The 22,036-nt window shown below is 43.5% G+C and overlaps 1 protein-coding gene across 3 annotated transcripts in view; it reads right to left on the bottom strand.

Annotated features, from left to right (window-relative positions):
* Positions 1 to 7,720: 7,720 nt before the first annotated feature.
* LOC147596804 (ceramide transfer protein-like) overlaps positions 7,721 to 22,036 on the bottom strand; it is a 129,257-nt gene continuing 114,941 nt past the window's right edge. For 2 of the 3 annotated variants that reach the window (XM_086769541.1, XM_086769542.1), the window contains 5 exons: positions 21,240 to 21,372; positions 21,058 to 21,128; positions 18,437 to 18,565; positions 17,538 to 17,667; positions 7,721 to 7,848 (listed from right to left, as the gene is read on the bottom strand). In XM_086769541.1, coding sequence (XP_086625667.1) covers positions 7,721 to 7,848; positions 17,538 to 17,667; positions 18,437 to 18,565; positions 21,058 to 21,128; positions 21,240 to 21,372 — 591 coding nt within the window. Of the gene's footprint in view, positions 7,900 to 17,537; positions 17,668 to 18,436; positions 18,566 to 21,057; positions 21,129 to 21,239; positions 21,373 to 22,036 lie in introns of all 3 variants that reach the window. The other variant, XM_086769543.1, reaches the window with a different exon arrangement.

Raw genomic sequence — 22,036 nt, 5'->3', positions numbered from 1 at the left:
AAGTTTATCCTCTGGTACTCCTCCATCCTGTATCTCCAGTCTTCCCATGGAAATTTTTGTAATGTTGTTAATTCTGTACAAATGAAAACTGTGGTGGTTTAGCCTGGATCACCACACAGTTTCTCACTCACCCTCCCCCTACCCAGCGGGATGGGGGAGAGAAATTGGGAAGAAAGGAAAACTCGTGGGTTGAGATAAAAACAGTTTACTAAAATACTAAAACCTACAAAGGTAACAGAATATAAGGATATTAATATATACAACATATACAAAATGAACAATGTACAATTTCTCACCACCCAATGTCCGAATGACCAATACAGCCCGTCCCGAGCAGTGATCACGGAAATGACACCAAGCAGCAAGGTAGAGGGAACGATGCCAGCAAGCAAGAGAGAAGAAAAGGATGCCAAGGGTGCCCGAATGGATACCCGAATGGAATGGAATACCCCCTCCCATGGGCAACCCCTACTTATATAATGAGCATGACGTTTATGGCATGGAATACTCTCTTTGGCCAGTTTGGATCAATTATTCTGTCTGTCTTTTGCCCAGCTTCCTGGATCTGCATGTTAACCAGACTTTAACGAGACTTGGAAAGCCAGACAGTGTCCTTGGTCTCATTAGCAACAATTCATATCATCAGAGTGTTTTTATCAACATTCTTCATACATGAAATCCAAAACACACCGACTACTGAAAGGAAAATTAACTCCATCCCTGCTGAAACCAGGACAAAGACAAAAAGCTTAAATCAACTTTGAAAGTGCTCTATATTAGGACTATACCGTACAGGAACATCTTTTAACATGCCTCTGATATGCTAGCACAAAATGAGCTTTTTGGTATATAAACTAATGTGATATTCAAGTTTTCATCTTCATCTTTCATCTTCATAACCTCAGTAATACAAGCAAACTGCTTTCCTGTTAAAGCAGTTTCCTCCTCCAAGCTCAGCAGAAGTGCATCCCGATGAAGAACAAGTCGGGCAAAAAGGCCAGGAGGCCGGCGTGGATGAGCAAGGAGCTCCTGGACCAACTGAAAGTAAAAAAGGAAGCCTATAGAAGGTGGAAGCGGGGACAGGTAGCCTGGGAGGACTACAAAGAGGCTGCGCGAGTGGCCAGGGATAAGGTAAGGAAGGCCAAAGCCCTGGCAGAACTGAATCTGGCCAGGGATATAAAAAGCAACAAGAAGAGCTTTTATAGGTACATAGGGGACAAAACAAAGTCCAGGGAAAATGTAGGCCCCCTCCAGAAGGGAACTGGTGTCCTGGTTACCCAGGACATGGAGAAGGCTGAGGTTCTCAATGACTTTTTTGCCTCAGTCTTCACCAACAAGAGTTCCTGTCCTACCACCCAAGCTGTAGAAGGTGCAAGCAGGGACTGCGAGAATGAAGAACTGCCCATTGTACTCGAAGAGCAGGTTCGGGAACATCTGAGGAACCTAAAGGTGCACAAGTCCATGGGACCTGATGAGATCCATCCGTGGGTCCTGAGGGAACTGGTGGATGAAGTTGCCAAGCCACTGGCTATCGTATTTGAAAAGTCGTGGCGGTCTGGTGAGGTCCCCGATGACTGGAAGAGAGGGAACATAACCCCCATTTTTAAAAAGGGGAATAAGGAAGACCCGGGTAACTACAGGCCGGTCAGCCTCACCTCTGTGCCTGGCAAGGTCATGGAGCAGATTCTCCTGGAAACCATGCTAAGGCACATGGAGAGCAAGGAGGTGGTTGGTGACAGCCAACATGGCTTCACCAAGGGCAGATCGTGCCTGACCAATTTGGTGGCCTTCTATGACGGGGTGACAGCATCGGTGGACAAGGGATGAGCAACTGACATCATCTACCTGGACTTGTGCAAAGCTTTTGACACTGTCCCGCATGACATCCTTCTCTCTAAACTAGAGAGACATGGGTTTGATGGACGGACCACTCGGTGGATAAGGAGTTGGCTGGATGGCCGCACTCAGAGAGTGGTGGTCAACGGCTCAATGTCCATGTGGAGACCGATCACGAGTGGCGTCCCTCAGGGGTCCGTGCTGGGCCCAGCCCTGTTCAACATCTTTGTCGGCGACATGGACAATGGGATAGAGTGCACCCTCAGCAAGTTTGCCGACGACACCAAGTTGTGTGGTGCTGTCGACATGCTGGAAGGGAGGGATGCCATCCAGAGGGACCTTGGCAGGCTGGAGAGGTGGGCCCGTGCCAACCTCATGAAGTTCAACCAGACCAAGTGCAAGGTCCTGCACCTGGGTCATGGCAATCCCAGGCACAAATACAGGCTGGGTGGGGAATGGATTGAGAGCAGCCCTGAGGAGAAGGACTTGGGAGTGCTGGTGGATGAGAAGCTCAACATGAGCAGGCAATGCACCCTTGTGGCCCAGAAGGCCAACCGCATCCTGGGCTGCATCAAGAGGAGTGTGGCCAGCAGGTCGAGGGAGGTGATTCTCCCCCTCTACTCTGCCCTGGTGAGACCCCACCTGGAGTACTGTGTCCAGTTCTGGAGCCCCCAACACAAGAAGGACATGGACCAGTTGGAGAAGGTCCAGAGGAGGGCCACAAAGATGATCAGAGGGCTGGAGCACCTCTCCTATGAGGACAGGCTGAGAGAGTTGGGGCTGTTCAGCCTGGAGAAGAGGAGGCTCCGGGGAGACCTGATAGCAGTCTTTCAGTACCTAAAGGGGGCCTACAAGAAAGATGGGGAAAGGCTGTTCATTAGGGCCTGTTGTGATAGGACGAGGGGTAATGGTTTTAAAATAGAGGGAGGTAGATTCAGATTGGATATTAGGAAAAAATTTTTTACGATGCGAGTTATAGAACACTGGAACAGTTTGCCCAGAGAGGTGGTGGAGGCCCCATCCCTGGAAACGTTCAAGGCCAGGCTGGACGAGGCTCTGAGCAACCTGATCTAGTTGGGGATGTCCCTGCTCCTTGCAGGGGGGTTGGACTAGATGACCTTTGAAGGTCCCTTCCAACCCTAACCATTCTATGATTCTATGATTCTATGATTTTTCATACGTTACAGTATTGTATATAACTTTATAATCTGAAAGTTAGTTAAAAGGCAAAATGTTTTAAATAAGTGTGATGGTTCAGCCCGAATTACCACACAGCTTCTCACTCACCCTCCCCCTCCCCAGGGGGATGGGGGAGAGAACTGGGAAGGAAGGAGAACTTGTGGGTTGAGATGAAGACAATTTACTAAAATAACAAGGGAAAACTACAATAACAACAGAATATAAGGAGACTAAAATATACAAAAGAACAATGCAAAATTTCTCACCACCCCATGTCCCAATGACCGATACAGCCCATCCTGAGCAGCGATCACAGAAACAAAACCAAGCAGCAAGCAAAGGAGCAAAATGGAGCCAGCAAGGTAGAGGGAACGATGCCAGCAAAACGAGCAGGAAAGATGGATGCCAGGAAGGCAGATACCCACCCTCGCCTGCCCCCACTTATATACTGAGCATGACGTTTATGGCATGGAATACTCTCTTTGGCCAGTTTGGGTCAATTATTCTGTCTGTCTTTCTCCCAGCTTCCTGTATCTGCAAATTAGCGAGACTTGGAAAGCAGGACAGTGTCCTTGGTCTCATTCACAACAACTGGTATCATCAGGGTGTTTATCAACATTCTTCACATCTGAAATCCAAAACATACCAGCTACTGAGAGGAAAAATTAACTCCATCCCTGCCAAAACCAGGACAATAAGTTTCTCCAAAGCACTGAAAGTTAAAAATAACTACAAACCAGGATTTTTCTTCATAATTTTTAATAGTTTTCACTTTTAAGTACTAGTTTAAAATTTGTGATTGGCTCTTCCATGTTGCAACTTATTTTAATTTTTAAAAACTTATTAGGATCATTAAGCTGTTATAGAACAACCAGTTACACTCTACATGCTCAAGGTACCCAAAAATGAGTCATGTTTTCAGCCTGTAGATGAACAGTGGCAAGTCAAACACAGTTATCTGTACAACTTGACAAAAATACAGGTGGATAATCTGATTATTTTAAAGAGAACGTGCACAACTTCAGATAAGCCAGCTCAGTCCAATTAAGTAAAAGGAAAAAAAACCAAACCTAAGTGCATCACATTTTTCACAGATTAATTTGTCAAAATAAGATATTCAGGTTCTCAGACAGGATAACAATGACCATCTCTCATCCTCATTCCCCATACAAGTTCTACTAAGTAATTCCTTCAGATCTAGTTCAGCAACATCCAAATTCTCCAAATAGACACAGATATTCAGAGAATGATATCTAATGGAGAAGATAGCTGTGTTCTCAGCCCTTCAAATTGGTTCAGCTTATCAAGTAATTTTAGTGACATGGGCTGCTTCTGCAAAGACCACAGCTGTACAAATACTACAGCTCCATTAACAGGAAGAAGAGAACTCAGAGTGCACAGATATGTGGCAGTTACTGGAAAGAGGGATGGACTCAAGAGACAGGGGAAATTTTATGAAACCATAAAAGGAAGATCCATTCTAGAAGAAAAGACCTAATGGCTATTTGCACATGGACAATCTGAGAGGCTGACAGAGCGCTGCCTTTTTTTCATTTGTTTTTTAAGAGGTCAATTAATACCTATTTCTCAATTAATACCTATTTCTCAATCTTGCAACTCTTTCTGTAAGTTTGTAAACTTTCCATACCTTTGTAAAATAAAGTCATCCAATTAAATTAATAAACAGTTACTTGCCTGTGTTCAAAAATTACCAGAAATGGCAAATAAGGAGCTCAACTCTTTATATTTTGGACTTTTTTTTTTTTTTACATCCCCATCAGTGGCTATTGTGGAATGAACCATTGCTTGGTTGACTGTAACATGATGAAGCAAATTTGAGATAGGATTTTTTTTTTTTAAAACATCACTATATAAAATGTTCACTAGTGATATAGTAAACATGTACAAATTTTCATCTTATTTGCCTTACTAGCATTAACATATAGGCACTTTTCTACATATTCAAATAAACAGAATAACTGTAATAAGGCATAGTACATGCACACCATTAGAAAAAGGCAAATAAAAAGGGAAGAGTTATGGAGCATGAAACCTGCGTGCATGTGTAATCATGTGTTATGTATGATTTCATCTCTATAGAGAAGATGAACAGATTAAGTAGTTTTTTTAACACTGTGCAGATCAGATTTAATCAGTCACCAAATCTTAATTAAGTTACTATATCTTTTTTATTTTCAGGCACCTACCATACTATATCAAATAAGACTTTCTGCTTTCTTTGGGGGAAAAGACTCAAAAATCTGAAACTTTTTTCTTGATATACACAGATCAGTGAAACACCCAGTAGTCTCTGAAGAGTTTCCAACTACAAAACACAGATAAAAGACCTCAAAGTCAGTACTAGTCTGCCAGAGTCCTCTCTTAATGAGCATCTCCAGAATCAAAGGCAGGCAAATATCTGACATTTAAATTCTCACAGCAACTAGAAGCAACTTTCCAATAAGAACTACACATCCTTAAAGTTCTGATGGGTTTCTGATCAAGAGGCAAGTATCAGTGTGACTCATTTTCTACATGAACCTTATAGCATGGCTTTATTAAGATGAGGAAAATATGTGCAGGATCTGAAAATAATGTACTCATCCTCATTCTAGGCTGGAAATGTTGTCCTATGTAGTCCAAATTACTTCAATAAGTATTATAGTGTACCTTCTCACAGCTTTGGAAAAGTCACAGATATCATGGACAGATGACTTCTAGCTTTCAGGCAGCCTCTTGCCCTCTCATACTGAATCTTCATAGACATTTCTGGATCATGTTTTATAACAAAACTTCTGTAGCACATATTACATAACTAAAAAATACAATTGAAATATAAAGATATCTGGAAAAAAAAAAGCTTTTCACACTCTTACTCCTTCAGAGCCAAAGATCTTCCTAAGAGTAAGACAATAGAAAAGGCAAAGTCATAAAGATATTGACAGCCCTCAATTATTAACTGACATTTTATGTAACAAGATGATACATTATAGAAACAAGTAGCAATGAACTATGATTATACAAAGCAAAAGAAAACCTGCCAATAAGTCACCTAGGTTTTACTGAACTCCCTCCCTCTCCCCCAAAATATCACATAGATTTTTGTGCATATAAAGCACATACAGTATGCTATATGTGCATTTGTCTTTTGTGCTTTTTAGACATGCACAAAAACTGCACAAGTATCTTAGGAATGTTGGCAGTGAAATTCTGCAATTTGTTTAAAATTAAAGCAGTAACCCATGTTGGTGATTCAAAGTTGTATACGTTCTTCCTCTTCTAAAGCAAGCAAATAAAATAGCCATATACATGTTATTAATAGATGTATTTATAATTACACACTGATTCCACAAGAAAATTTAGGAGAGAGTTAGTGTTAAATATTCAGTCTCATGGTATCGCAACACCTCTTTACTTCAGTATACAAAGCCTAGAACTTTGGCCATAAAAAGACCATAGATCCTTTGTTCCAGCATGGAGTGGTCTATGCATGGTCACTTCAACGTGGAATGCTCACCCAGTCTTGTTCTGATCACTGCAGGTAAGTAAAGACAAAATATAGTACTGAAAATTTGGAACACTAATAGGAAAACAAAAACTTGTTAAACTCCTTAAATAGCATCAGCACTGCTATTATCACTCATGATAGCCATGTTTTAAATGGTTCACCTACACTAGTTCTCTAACAATATACAATTAAAAATGTGAATCATTACAGGGCTACCTGTTACAGAAGGATCAAATTACTAAGACTTTTGGAGTCTAACATAATAAATAGAACCTAAAGACAGAGGTAGCCTATGTCATGCATAGACAAATGATAAAAACTAATTTTCAGATCATGCTCTAACAGTCAAGCTACCAAATGCTACTTTGTAGCTGGAATTCGGTGGTTTGGCACTACAGTTATATGTAATGAAGCATACGGCAAAAGTCTACACTAAGAAAAATTAAGCAAAGCCTTACTTAGCATAAAGGTTTACATCTGACAGATTCAGACATCCCCAGAAGTGATCGAGAAAGTCTTTTCTGATGTCACATCATCATTTAAACATTAAAATAATTTTAGATTAGTCCAATGATCTATACCATTAAAATACATCCATTAACTTCAGAAAGCATCTGTAAATCCCTTTTCTTCCTTAGGCTCATCAGAAAAACTAAAAATTTAAGTCACAGTCTTTTAAATACTCCAGTAATCGACACTGATTTGTCAGAAAAGTTCCATTAATAAAAATCCTAGATCTAAACTATTCTGTCAATAGAAAATAATACTTTCATAATATTCTATCAGATATGCAATTATAATTAGAATTTAAGATATCGAAATCTCATGAGGCTCTAGAGAAACTTCAGAATGTATTCTTTTCAGGACAAGTGTAAAATGCCTGTGATTGCTGAGAAAAAGATTACTTCATCCTTTTATACTTCTACATAAATTAAACATGCATGCAAAAACTTGCAAGATGAACTAGTAAAAGTCTACAAAAACTAATGCTTGATAACTTGTGCAGTCCTTATTTTTCATGCTAATAATACACATGAATTACATGAATTTTTAAAAAGTATATTATATACATATATTAAAACTAAGCACTGAATTCATGCTAATTATAAGACATTTCTAGATTGCATACTTCTGTTTGGCCTTAAATGTTTACAACAGTGAATCAAGAATAAAAAAATGAATGTATACCTGCTAATACTAGAATAAAATAGGCTTTCCTGTTGTTTTCTCTTGCACATATGATGTAAAACGCTTTAAGAACTTTGGATATTCTCGTTTTGCCACTGCCCGTAACACTGATGCTGGTGCCCATCCTCCTGGGTTCACTAGAAGTAGACAGGAAGCCAGACACTGAAATACAGTAAATTTGCTAAAAGCTAGAAAAGAAAATTTAAGTTTATATTCCCACAACTCTTTCTGAAGTAACAGGAAAGAATAATAAATAGAGTTTATGCCCTTACAGCTTGTATTGCAGCATATCTACTCTTAATACTCTAATTCAGTCCAGTTCTATGATGTCAATATTTAGTAAACATTAAACATGATGTGTTGTCTTTGGGGAATGCACAAATTAAATATTATATTCATTAAGTACTTCCAATAAACAACAGAAAAAGAGACTCAAGTTACTTCTTATTTGTCCTGGTTTCAGCAGGGATGGAGTTAATTTTCTTCTCAGTAGCCGGTGTGTTTTGGATTTTGTGTGTGAAGAATGTTGATAAAAACATTCTGATGATATGAGTTGTTGTTAATGAGACCAAGGACACTGTCTGGCTTTCCAAGTTTCGTTAAAGTCTCATTAACGTGCAGATGCAGGAAGCTGGGCAAAAGACAGACAGAATAATTGATCCAAACTGGCCAAAACGTCATGCTCAGTATATAAGTGGGGGTTGCCCATGGGAGGGGGCATTCTTGTCGGGCATCCGTTTGGGCACCCTTGGCATCCTTTTCTTCTCTCTTGCTTGCTGGCATCGTTCCCTCTACCTTGCTAGCTTGCACCCCCCCTTTTGCTTGCTGCTCGGTGTCGTTCCTGTGATCGCTGCTCAGGACGGGCTGCGTCGGTCATTCGGACATTGGGTGGTGAGAAATTGTACATTGTTCATTTTGTATATTTTCTATATATTAATATCCTTATATCCTGTTAGCTTTGTAGTTTTTAGTATTTTTAGTAAACTGTTTTCATCTCAACCCACGAGTTTTCCTTTCTTCCCAATTTCTCTCCCCCGTCCCACTGGGTAGGGGGAGGGTGAGTAAGAAACTGTGTGGTGATCCAGGCTAAACCACCACAGTCTTTTTGGCGCCCAACGTGGGGCTCTCTCAGTCATGAGATCATCAGACCTTAGTCTGAGGATCCAAGGTTCAAGCCCCGGTCAGTCCCGAAGGGTTGAGATAAGGACAGATTTGAACACAGTGTGTTGAAAACAGATTTGTTACAAGTGTTCATTAAGGTGGTTTGGTCATCGCTGGGCACAATGTTGTTTTATTTGTTCTCGCAGTTGTTTTTAGAGCTGTATTGGGCAGCGCCCTACTTGCCGTATTTTCTGTTTGTCGGTGTTTATGCATGGTTTATCAATGTGGTGTGTTGGATTAAGATTATGGTTGTGCTGTGCTATGTGGCACTGATTTGTTTAGTGAGATTGCTGGTAACGGGACCATTTTCATATCTGTACTCAATGGCGGCGGGCAGTGTGCAGAGCGAGGAGGCAGAGGCAGCTCCACCCGGGTATTTCGGGAGCCATCTTGTGGGTGTTGTTTGGAACTATACCTGTTGTTTTGTTCCGGGAAGCCAGGCCGCGGGGGGAACATCTGTTTACAGCTTTCCCCACCTCACCAAGCTAATTTCAACAGCTTTTGAGAATTTTGAATACCCTTTTGATACCCCTACCACCGTGTTCATGTTGACAAGTCTCTTGCAGCTATCTCAGATCTTGATATTGATTAAGTTTAAACAATTTTTTAAAAGTATTATGGCTCCTCCAACCCCCGCAACAGACACTGTGGCTACTCAAACTCCTGCTACAAATGCTGCAGCTACTTCAGCCCCTACAGCAGGCACCGCAGCTACCCCAGCCCCTGCTACGGGCACTGTGATTGCTTCAGCCCCCACGCCAGACACTGTGGCTACTCAAACCTCAGCAAGCAGTACCAAAGAGAAACCAAAAAAGCAATCTACACCAGTATCAGTTGCCCCTGTACAGAAGAAATACACCAAAAAATCAGTTCGCATAGTGAAAGATGATGATGAACCAGGGCCGTTATATGATCAGGGAGAGGCAGAAGGAGAGGTAGTCACCCGGTCCCTATCCCTGAGTGAGCTGCAAGATATGCGAAAAGATTTCAGCCGTAATCAAGGTGAGCAACTTGTCACCTGGTTGCTCTGATGCTGGGACAGTGGGGCCAGTAGCCTGGAATTAGAAGGCAGGGAAGCCAGGCAGCTGGGATCCCTGTCTAGGGAAGCAGCCATTGACAGGGCAATTGGAAGAGAGTCAGCAGCCTGCAGCCTCTGGAGGCGACTCCTGTCAGGTGTGAGGGACAGGTATTTCTTTAAGGAAGATATTGTATGCCACCCAAGCAAGTGGACCACCATGGAGAGAGGTATCCAGTTTCTGAGGGAATTAGCTGTTCAGGAGCTGATTTATCGTAACCTGGATGACCCACGGACATCTGTAGATCCAGATGAAATTTAATACACCCGACCCATGTGGCGGAAATTTGTACAGAGTGCACCATCATCGTATGCCAATTCATTGGCAGCAATGATGAGATGCCACCAGTACGTGCAGTGGCTAACCAGCTCTAACAATATGAAGACAATCTCTCTTCCCCGATGCGGGCCTGTGTCTCGGCTATAGAAAGACTGACTGAGAAATCTGAAAGCCAGTTTGAAAAACTGTTAGAAAAACTATCTGAGGTGTGTCAGAAACTCAAAGATTCTTGCTCCCCACCTGCACGGACCAATATCTCAGCTATTAGAAGAAGACCTCATCCTCCTCCTGCTCAAGGGAGACGGTACACCCGACGAGATGACCTATGGTTTACCTTGCATGACCAAGGAGAGGATATGAGGAAGTGGGATGGAAAGCCTACCTCGGCCCTAGAGGCACGGGTACGTGAGTTGCGAGGTAAAACAATCACAAAAGGAGGTTCTTCCAGGCAATTTGCTGCTCCAGTCTCCAGTGGGCAGTTCCCCAGACAGCGTAGAAGGGCTGATCTCACCTCTGATCCTATGGAAGGAACTTCTGATTCATATTCACAGAAAGTGAATAGAAAATATTATAAACAGGACTAGAGGGGCCCTGCCTCCAGCCAGGCGGAGGAGAGGGACAACAGAGTTTATTGGACTGTATGGATTAAATGGCCTGGCACATCAGACCCACAAAGGTATAAAGCTCTAGTAGACACTGGTGCACAGTGTACTCTAATACCATCAAGCTATAAAGGGGCAGAACCCATTTGTATTTCTGGAGTGACCGGAGGATCCCAAGAGCTGTCTGTATTGGAGGCTGAAGTAAGTTTGACTGGGAATGAGTGGCAAAAGCACCCCATAGTGACTGGCCCAGATGCTCCATGCATTCTTGGTATAGATTATCTCAGGAGTGGCTACTTCAAAGACCCAAAAGGGCACGGGAGGGCTTTTGGTATAGCCACCGTGGAAACAGAGAAAAATAAACAGCTCTCCATCTTGCCCAGATTTTCAAAGGACCCTTCCGCTGTGGGAAAGCTGAAGGTTGAAGAACAAAAGGTACCAATTGCTACTACCACGGTGCACTGGTGGCAATATCGCACCAACCGAGACTCCATAATCATAGAATCATAGAATCATAGAATGGTTAGGGTTGGAAGGGACCTTCAAAGGTCATCTAGTCCAATCCCCCTGCAAGGAGCAGGGACATCCCTGACTAGGTCAGGTTGCTCAGAGCCTCATCCAGCCTAGCCTTGAAAGTTTCCAGAGATGGGGCCTCCACCACCTTTCTGGGCAACCTGTTCCAGTGTTCTATAACTCGCATTGTAAAAAATTTTTTCCTAATTTCTAATCTAAATCTACCCCCCACTATTTTAAAACCATTACCCCTCGTCCTATCGCAACAGGCCCTACTAAACAGCCTCTCCCCATCTTTCTTGTAGGCCCCCTTGAGGTACTGGAAGACCGCTATCAGGTCTCCCCGGAGCCTCCTCTTCTGCAGGCTGAACAGCCCCAACTCTCTCAGCCTGTCCTCATAAGAGAGGTGCTCCAGCCCTTTTATCATCTTCGTGGCCCTCCTCTGGACCTTCTCCAACTGGTCCATGTCCTTCTTGTGTTGGGGGCTCCAGAACTGGACACAGTACTCCAGGTGGGGTCTCACCAGGGCAGAGCAGAAGGGGAGAATCACCTCCCTCGACCTGCTGGCCACACTCCTCTTGATGCAGCCCAGGATGCGGTTGGCATTCTGGGCCACAAGGGCGCATTGCCTGCTCATGTTAAGCTTCTCATCCACCAGCACTCCCAAGTCCTTCTCCCCAGGGCTGCTCTCCATCCATTCCCCGCCCAGCCTGTATTTGTGCCTGGGATTGCCATGACCCAGGTGCAGGACCTTGCACTTGGTCTGGTTGAACTTCATGAGGTTGGCACGGGCCCACCTCTCCAGCCTGCCAAGGTCCCTCTGGATGGCATCCCTCCCTTCCAGAGTGTCGACGGCACCACACAACTTGGTGTCGTCGGCGAACTTGCTGAGGGTGCACTCTATCCCACTGTCCATGTCGCCGACAAAGATGTTGAACAGGGCCGGGCCCAGCACGGACCCCTGAGGGACGCCACTCGTGACCGGTCTCCACATGGACATTGAGCCGTTGACCACCACTCTCTGAGTGCGGCCATCCAGCCAACTCCTTATCCACCGAGTGGTCCGTCCATCAAACCCATGTCTCTCTAGTTTAGAGAGAAGGATGTCGTGCGGGACAGTGTCAAAAGCTTTGCACAAGTCCAGGTAGATGATGTCAGTTGCTCGTCCCTTGTCCACCGATGCCGTCACCCCGTCATAGAAGGCCACCAAATTGGTCAGGCACGATCTGCCCTTGGTGAAGCCATGTTGGCTGTCACCAACCACCTCCTTGCTCTCCATGTGCCTTAGCATGGTTTCCAGGAGAATCTTCTCCATGACCTTGCCAGGCACAGAGGTGAGGCTGACCGGCCTGTAGTTACCTGGGTCAATCCCCATTCTCAAGCTGATTCGTCGACTGGAGAGCCAGGGAGTGATCAGCAAGTCCCACTCACCCTTTAACAGTCCCATATGGCCAGTGAGAAAATCTAATGGAGAGTGGAGACTAACAGTGGACTATTGTGGCCTAAATGAGGTTACACCACCAATGAGTGCTGCCGTGCCAGACACGCTAGAACTTCAGTATGAACTGGAGTCAAAAGCAGCCAAGTGGTATGCCACCACTGATATTGCCAATACGTTCTTCTCCATCCCTTTAGCACCAGAATGCAGGCCACAGTTTGCTTTCACTTGGAGGGGGGTAAATTATACCTGGAATCGACTGCCCCAGGGGTGGAAACACAGCCCCACCATTTGCCATGGACTGATCTAGACTGTACTAGAAAAGGGTGGAGCTCCAGAACATCTGCAATACATTGATGACATCATCGTATGGGGCAACACAGCAGAAAAACTTTTTGAGAAAGGGGAGAAAATAATCCAAATCCTTCTGAAAGCCGGTTTTGCAATAAAACAAAGCAAAGTCAAGGGGCCTGCACAAGAGATCCAGTTTTTAGGAGTAAAATGGCAAGATGGACGTCGTCACATTCCAATGGATGTGGTCAACAAAACAACAGCTATGGCTCCACCAACTAACAAAAAGGAAACACAAGCCTTCTTAGGCGTTGTGGGTTTCTGGAGAATGCATATTCCAAATAATAGTATGGTTGTCAGCCCTCTCTATGAAGTGACTCGAAAGAAGAATGATTTTAAATGGGGCCCTGAACAACGACAAGCCTTTGAACAAATTAAACAGGAGATTGTTCATGCAGTAGCTCTTGGGCCAGTCCGGACAGGACAAGATGTGAAAAACATCCTCTACACTGCAGCCGGGGAGAATGGCCCTACCTGGAGTCTCTGGCAGAGAACATCAGGAGAGACTCGAGGTCGACCCCTAGGCTTTTGGAGCCGGAGATATAGAGGATCCGAGGCCTGCTATACTCCAACTGAAAAAGAGATACTGGCAGCATACGAAGGAGTTTGAGCTGCTTCAGAAGTGATTGGTATTGAAGCACAGCTCCTCCTGGCACCCCGACTGCCAGTGCTGGGCTGGATGTTCAAAGGGAAGGTCCCCTCTACACATCATGCAACTGATGCCACGTGGAGTAAATGGGTCACACTGATCACACAGTGAGCCCAAACAGGAAACCCCAATCGCCCAGGAATCTTAGAAGTAATCACAGATTGGCCAGAAGGCAAAGATTTTGAATGACGCCAGAGGAAGAGGTGACATGTGCTGAAGAAGCCCCACCATACAACAACCTCTCAGAAAATGAGAGGCGATATGCTCTGTTCACTGATGGGTCCTGTCGTATTGTAGGAAAACATCGGAAGTGGAAAGCTGCTGTGTGGAGTCCTACACGACGAGTGGCAGAAGCCACTGAAGGCCAAGGTGAATCAAGTCAGTTTGCAGAGGTGAAAGCCATCCAGCTGGCTTTAGATTTTGCTGAACGGGAAAAATGGCCAAAGCTCTATCTCTACACTGACTCATGGATGTTGGCCAATGCCCTGTGGGGGTGGTTAAAGCAATGGAAGCAGAGCAACTGGCAGCGCAGAGGCAAACCCATCTGGGCTGCCGCACTGTGGCAAGATATTGCTGCCCAGTTAGAGAAGCTTGTTGTAAAAGTACGTCACATAGATGCCCACGTACCCAAGAGTCAAGCCACAGAAGAACATCAAAACAACCAGCAAGTGGATCAGGCTGCTAAGATTAAAGTTTCCCAAGTGGACCTAGACTGGAAACACAGGGGTGAACTATTTTTAGCTCGGTGGGCCCATGACACCTCAGGCCATCAAGGAAGAGATGCAACATACAAATGGGCTCATGATCGAGGGTTGGATCTAACCATGGACACTATTGCACAGGTTATCCACGACTGTGAGACATGCGCTGCAATTAAGCAGGCCAAGCGGCTAAAGCCTCTGTGGCATGGAGGACGATGGCTGAAGTACAAATATGGAGAGGCCTGGCAGATTGATTACATCACACTCCCACAAACTCGCCAAGGCAAGCGCTATGTGCTTACAATGGTAGAAGCAACCACTGGGTGGCTAGAGACATATTCTGTACCCCATGCCACTGCCCGAAACACCATCCTGGGCCTTGAGAAGCAAGTTCTCTGGCGACATGGCACTCCAGACAGAATAGAGTCAGACAATGGGACTCATTTCCAAAACAACCTCATTGACACCTGGGCCAAAGAGCATGGCATTGAGTGGGTATATCACATCCCCTATCACGCACCAGCCTCTGGAAAGATTGAACGGTACAATGGACTGCTGAAAACTACACTGAAAGCAATGGGTGGTGGAACCTTCAAAAACTGGGACAAACATTTAGCAAAAGCCACTTGGTTAGTCAACACTCAGGGATCCATCAATCGAGCTGGCCCTGCCCAATCTGAACTTTTACATACTGTAGATGGTGATAAAGTTCCTGTGGTGCATGTAAGGAATATGTTGGGAAAGACAGTCTGGGTTATTCCTCCTCTGGGCAAAGGCAAACCCATCCGTGGGATTGCTTTCGCTCAAGGACCTGGATGTACTTAGTGGGTGATGCGGGAGGATGGGGAAGTCCGATGTGTACCTCAAGGAGATTTGATTCTAGGTGAAAATAGCCAATAATTTGAACTGTATATAATCATGTCTGTAGTTCTTTTATGTTCTATCAGAGGTATTGCAGCAAGAATCACCCTCAGCAGTGAAGAACAGGCTTCGATGAAACCGAGAGACATGCAGCACTGATGGAACCAGAACTGGCGACCTACAACTTCCTTGAAATCAACATCTTCAACTTGCAGACCATGGACGTGATACACCAGCCGCGCCAGAGGTACCAGCTACGAGTTCCAGATGCAGTATGTAACAACTTCACACTACATACCATCTCTCCTGCCCTGAGAGACTGCTATCACAGATGGGGCCCAAAGTCATGGACTGAATCAACTCAACAGACTTTGGAGAGATAGCTCATAGATTGAGATAGTGATATCTGTGTGTATACCTATAAGCATGACGTAAATGGTATGGAATAAGGGGTGGATACTGTCCTGGTTTCAGCAGGGATGGAGTTAATTTTCTCCTCAGTAGCTGGTGTGTTTTGGATTTCATGTGTGAAGAATGTTGATAAAAACATTCTGATGATATGAGTTGTTGTTAATGAGACCAAGGACACTGTCTGGCTTTCCAAGTCTCGTTAAGGTCTTGTTAACGTGCAGATGCGGGAAGCTGGGCAAAAGACAGACAGAATAATTGATCCAAACTGGCCAAAGAGAGTATTCCATGCCATAAACGTCATGCTCAGTATATAAGTGGGGGTTGCCCATGGGAGGGGGCATTCTTGTTGGGTATCCGTTTGGGCACCCTTGGCATCCTTTTCTTCTCTCTTGCTTGCTGGCATCGTTCCCTCTACCTTGCTAGCTTGCACCCCCCCTTTTGCTTGCTGCTCGGTGTCGTTCCTGTGATCGCTGCTCAGGATGGGCTGCGTCGGTCATTCGGACATTGGGTGGTGAGAAATTGTACATTGTTCATTTTGTATATTTTCTATATATTAATATCCTTATATCCTGTTAGCTTTGTAGTTTTTAGTATTTTTAGTAAACTGTTTTCATCTCAACCCACGAGTTTTCCTTTCTTCCCAATTTCTCTCCCCCGTCCCACTGGGTAGGGGGAGGGTGAGTAAGTAACTGTGTGGTGATCCGGGCTAGACCACCACATTATTTCAAAGAAAATAGAAGTCAGTCTTAACTTTTCAATAACTGCTGTATCTGCCTGCAGAATTGCTACATAGCCAATTTCTTACAATTTATTTTCAAAGTACTTTAAACAAAATTTGAACTGATTCTAAAATATGCTTAAATTCACAGGTCAAGTACTTTACTGAAAAAGCTGCCACTCCCCATATCACAGTTCAGAATTTGTCAATGAAAATGTATTTAAAAAAATAACTGGGAAACTTCTAAACAGGAAACAAAGCAGCTTACCCCAGAGTTTAACATCATATAGCATTATTTGTACAGGATTTAATACAAGTTGCATCACTCCTATACGTCAAAGATTTATTGAACTCATTTTTCAGATATTCTTCAGTAAGCTGTGTAATAGGTGTTCTAAAATAATAAGCAGGTGAGGTACTCAAAGTATTTTGTAGCTGCAGGAGAGGAGCTAATAGATGTGTGGCTCCAATACTATAATACACTGCTAAATACTGGGTACAGTAACAATACAGTTTAGCTTTGCTAACTTTACAGTCAATACCAAAGATTCTATCAGTTAAAAAATGTTCAAAATATTTAGACTAGATTATACAGCTTGTAAACATTCTCATACAAAATTTATTTGTCACTTCTTAATACGGAGGGTAAGAACTATGTCTTTACTATCAGCAGCTTTTCAGCCTAACAAGATGAACTGGGGAAAAAAATTGACAGCAATATATGAATAAAAACCTAGACTATTACTGAAACTAATAGCTTATGCCAAGTCATTCCAGTTGCAGACATTTCTTCTGCCCACCCTCCTCTACTCCAAGGTTCTGTACTTAGGACTGAGTTACACATTACTTTCATTTATTCCTCCCAGAATGTCACACAATGAAAGATCCCATTCACTGACTGATGTAGCACATTAACTTGAGTCTTTTTGACCATGAAAATCACAAGTGTGACCCTATGTATAAATTTAACAGAAAACTGCATCAATCTTGGGGGTTTTTTGCCAGTATTCAGCTTCCCAGAATTAGCATATATCACAAATGTCATACTGAAAAATTGTAGACTTACCATTAGCTACATATGTAATCTTGCATAGGATATTGTCCCTGCTTATTTCCTTGTTCCCCTCTGGTGGGCTTACTAAGGTCTGACAAATCATAGCAATATTTATTTTGGCGCGGACACAGCGATTGTTCAACTGCCAAAAAAAAAAAACATTTGTAAGTTTCAAACTAAATTTATTTCAGCATACTTGACTACTAACATTTTAATTTAGTCTAAGACACTCCAAAATTTGTGTCTCAGGGAGTTTGCATTCTAGCACTACATGGATGTAACATGAATGTGAATGAAATGAAATTTACATGGTGAATAGGGAAAGGGTTAAACTGAAATGCTTGAATCTCAGATTTCTGTTTGCTTAATTCAGTGAATTATTTTAATTATTGTAACAAGTAAGGAAACATCTAAAGAATAATGCATCAGCATTTACAAATATCAGTTAGTAGCTTTTCCCTTGTAAGCAGGCAATGGCATAGCAATCAGCAAAGAAATACTCCAAAGAAAACAATAATTGCTACTATCTGACAGAACCAAGGCAGAACTGTGTAAGCTGGAGGTTTAACAGATTTCATATCTACAGTTCTACAAGCCTATTCCCATGTCTGACAATACTGGAGAGTTATTGATTTGATTCCATACAAAGTAACCTCAATTCTTTAAAATATTTTCACATCTCCAGAAATTTTGCTTCAATTTTTCTGCAACACCTTAGATCTGTCAACTGTTGAGATAAGGTAAGAAAGCTTTTGGCTCAGAACGCCTTCATCAGGTCATTGTATCATCTGGTTTAAACAAACTGTATTTTTGCATACCCCCTCTCTCCCCCTTACACACGAGACCATCACCATATAATAGAAAAATAGTGTCTTAAAAGCAGAACTTGATAGAATGAAAATAACACTTACAGGAGCACTGTCATGTTCCACAGAGAAATTGCACACGATCCATGTTTCAGGATCATTTTCACTGAATGCTGGTATCTTTCTGATGGCAGACAAATACAGCACATCCCTTTGAGAAGCTGGCCACACCCTCTGCAGAGAAACACCTGAATATAAGCTTTTCCAGTTTTGCAAATTAAGTACTTACTATCCTTAGATAAAGGAAATAAACAAGGCAAAACAGGTCAGTCATATTATTTAAGTAAAAAAGTTTCTTCAAGTTAGTAATTTCATGCAATTTTCAAAACTGAAACAGAACATAGGTGTTGTACAGGTGTGTATCAGATTATATGGCTACAGTTCATTTTTAAAAAATTAAGGCAAAGTTTAAGGCCTTTGAAAGGCAGGAAGCCAAGCTGCAATGACTTTTTCAGTACACAACCAAGAAGAGGCACTTCTGTTCTCTCAACCTCAGGTTTACATTTTAGTTAATACTTGTAAGCTACAAATTGGACTAGCAGTTAAGTATAAATAAATGCATTGACAGTTTATGTCTCCATAAATATGGAGAGAGAGAGAGAGAGAAAGAGTAAGAAATATTTATAACAAATATTATTACAAGAAGCTAATACTATAGTGAGACAGGTAAACTGGTATTATCTAAGAGAAAGTTTTAGAAGCAAAGTGTCTGATAAAATAAAGTAAAACTATACAGAAGCCATTTTCCTGACACTCAATAGAGGGGAAAAAGTCTAGCTTTTAGCATAACGCTATACTGTTCACACAACTGCCTTATTAAAAAATCGGAGTCTGCTGTTATGGCGGCACATTACTAGTAAAATTGTTAAAAAATAATACTAATAACAAGTTGTTTTAATATTTGAATATACTAATAATTGGAATAATAATGCAAGATTAAAGATGAATTTGTACACTTCATTCCCAATTTTATTGAATCTGTTCAGTTACACTTATTGGGTTATAAGTCAAATGAACATTTTAGTAAAGCTACATCAGAACTTGTTGGGGTGAAAAACCATAATGATGTTAAGAGATTAAATGTTATACCAGCAATTATACCACCTCATAATGCTAATGCATATGTCAACTAATCGTGGTCAACAATAGCTTGCCTTATTGGAACAAAACATATGATACAGTATTATGGGTTTTTTTCCTTGTCGTGGTTTTGTTTAGTGAGGGGGGGGCCTAAGGTGGTAGCTTCTGTAGGAAACTGCTAGAAGTCGCTCCCCTTTGTTCAGTGGACTCGGCCAGGCCTAGGGCAGACCTGCTGCTGGCCAAGGCCAAGCCAATTGGTAGCAGAATGTCCCGTGATAACGCCTCTGAGATAACGTATTTAAGAAGGGGAAAACAGAAAAAAAAAGAGAAGGAGAGAAGAAGATGTGAAGCAGCTGAGCGGGGGGCAGAGAGGGGGAGGCGTGGGCCTTGCAGGCCTCACCCTCTGGCCTCCCGCCGGGCAGCCGACTGGGCCCAACTCTGTCTGGCCTGGCTGCAAGAAGTGGAGAGGAGATGAGAAGTGAATAAGATGTAAAAAGGATCCTGAGAGGCGTCTGCCAGCCTGTTGTGAGGAAGGGCTGCAGATGCCAAGGTCAGTTCAGAAGGAGGGGGAGGAGTAATGTGGCTCCTGGCCAAGATTCCCCTGCAGCCTGTGGTGATGACCATGGTGGAGCAGGTTGTCCCCCTGCAGCCCATGGAGGTCCACAGAGGAGCAGAGATCCACCTGCACCCCATGGAGGACCCCACACTGGGGGAGGTGGATGCCTAAAGGCAGCTGTGGCCCGTGGAGGGCCCACTGGGGCAGCTGTTCTGGAGGGACTGCACCCCGTGGAAGAGATGACCCACACTGGAGCAGTTTCATGAAGAACTGTGGTGTATGGGTGGGACCCCACAATGGAGCAGGGGAGAAATGTGAGGAGCTCTTCCCCCAACCATGAAGCAGCAGCATAAAGAACGCGTGATGAACTGACCACAACCCCCATTCCCTCTTCCCCCCTGTGCCACTTGGGGGGGGGGGGGGGGGGGGGAAGGTAGTAGAGATAATGTTAAGCTTGGGAGCTTGGGAAGAGGGAGGGGTGGGGGGGGAGGTTATCTTGTTCTCTGTCTCATTACCCTGCTATTTGTAGTAATAAATGAATAGTTTTCCCCAAGTCGAGTCTGTTTTGCCCATAACGGTAACTTTAAGGATTTCTCCCTGTCCTTATCTCAAACCTCGAGCCGTTTTTCCTTATATTTTCTCTCCCTGTTCTCTCGGAGGGTGGGGGGAGTGAGAGAGAGACTGCGTAGTCTGGTCCTGATCGGGGCTGAACTACGACAGTAGTCAGTGTCAATTTATTGCTTCAGTTTGCTTTAGATGACCCTTGCCTTTCTGGCAGTGATATACTTAGAGATTAAAAACAGTTCTCATCTGTTATTACAAGCTCTATCAGACACATACACAACCAATTATGCTATCAAGCCAAGTTTGAAAAATTGAAAAAGTTGCTGTTTAATAGAGAACTTGTTCTGAACTACTGTTTTGAACAGTATTTTAAGTTGTTAAGACGTTAAAGTATTTCAGAATAGATTAGAAAACGTGTGTCCCAGACTGTCTCACTAAGGTGTGTATACAGGTGAAGTGTTATTACCTTATGCATCTGGTAAATGATGATTGCATTATCAGCTAAATTTTCCACAACATGGAAATTTTCAATTGTTGCTAAAAGAGGAGGGGGAAAAATTAATCAGTAAACAAGCACAGATATTAGATCAATGTTATAAACAATATTCTTGATTATAAATGTGCAAAGCTTAAGAACTGATTCCTTACTTTCCCAGTCATTACGAACATCGACATTCCAGAAGTAGTGGCAAACTTCATGCCCTGTTACCCCTTTAACAGCATGTGTTGCTTTCAAAGGATCTAAAACTATTCCATTCTCTTCCACCTCTCTTCTGTACACCTATGGTCAAATACAAAGAAAGAAATGCAGAACAGAAATTGTCAAAATTGTTCATAGAATCTTTAAGGTTGGAAAAGACCTCCAAGATCATCAAGTCCAACCATCAACCTAACACCACCATGTCCACTAAACCATGTCCTGGAGTGCCACGTCTACACGTTCTTTGAACACCTCCAGGGATGGCAACTCCACCACTTCCCTGGGCAGCCTGTTCCAGTGCCTGACCACTCTTTCAGTAAATAAATGTTTCCTAATATCCAACCTGAACCTCCCCTGCCACAACTTGAGGCCATTTCCTCTTGTCCTATCACAAGTTATTTGGGAGAAGAGACCAACACCTGCCTCCCTACAGCCTCCTTTCAGGTAGTTGTAGAGAGTGGTGGGGTTTTTTTGTGTGGGGTTTGGTTGGTTGGTTGGTTGGTTTTTGTTTTGTTTTGTTTGTTTGTTTGTTTTTCCCCGGGCAGGCGAGAGCGGGCCGGCCGCTCGGGACGCGGCGGGTGAGGGCCTCTGCCCCGCGCGGGGGAGCAGAGCCAGCCCCGCGGAGAAAGGGAGGGAGGGAAGGAGGGAGGGAAGGAGGCGGCGGTAGCGCCGCCAGTGCACTTGCGGCGCACTTGCGGCGGGGCGGGCGGGCGCGCGCCGCGCTGGCCCCTCCCCTACGGCGAGG

The sequence above is a fragment of the Chlamydotis macqueenii genome, chromosome W (assembly GCF_036417535.1).
Source record: "Chlamydotis macqueenii isolate bChlMac1 chromosome W, bChlMac1.mat, whole genome shotgun sequence".
Lineage (NCBI taxonomy): Eukaryota > Metazoa > Chordata > Aves > Otidiformes > Otididae > Chlamydotis > Chlamydotis macqueenii.
The sequence above is the reverse complement of the archived record's forward strand: the minus strand, read 5'-3'. Positions and strand labels throughout refer to the sequence as shown.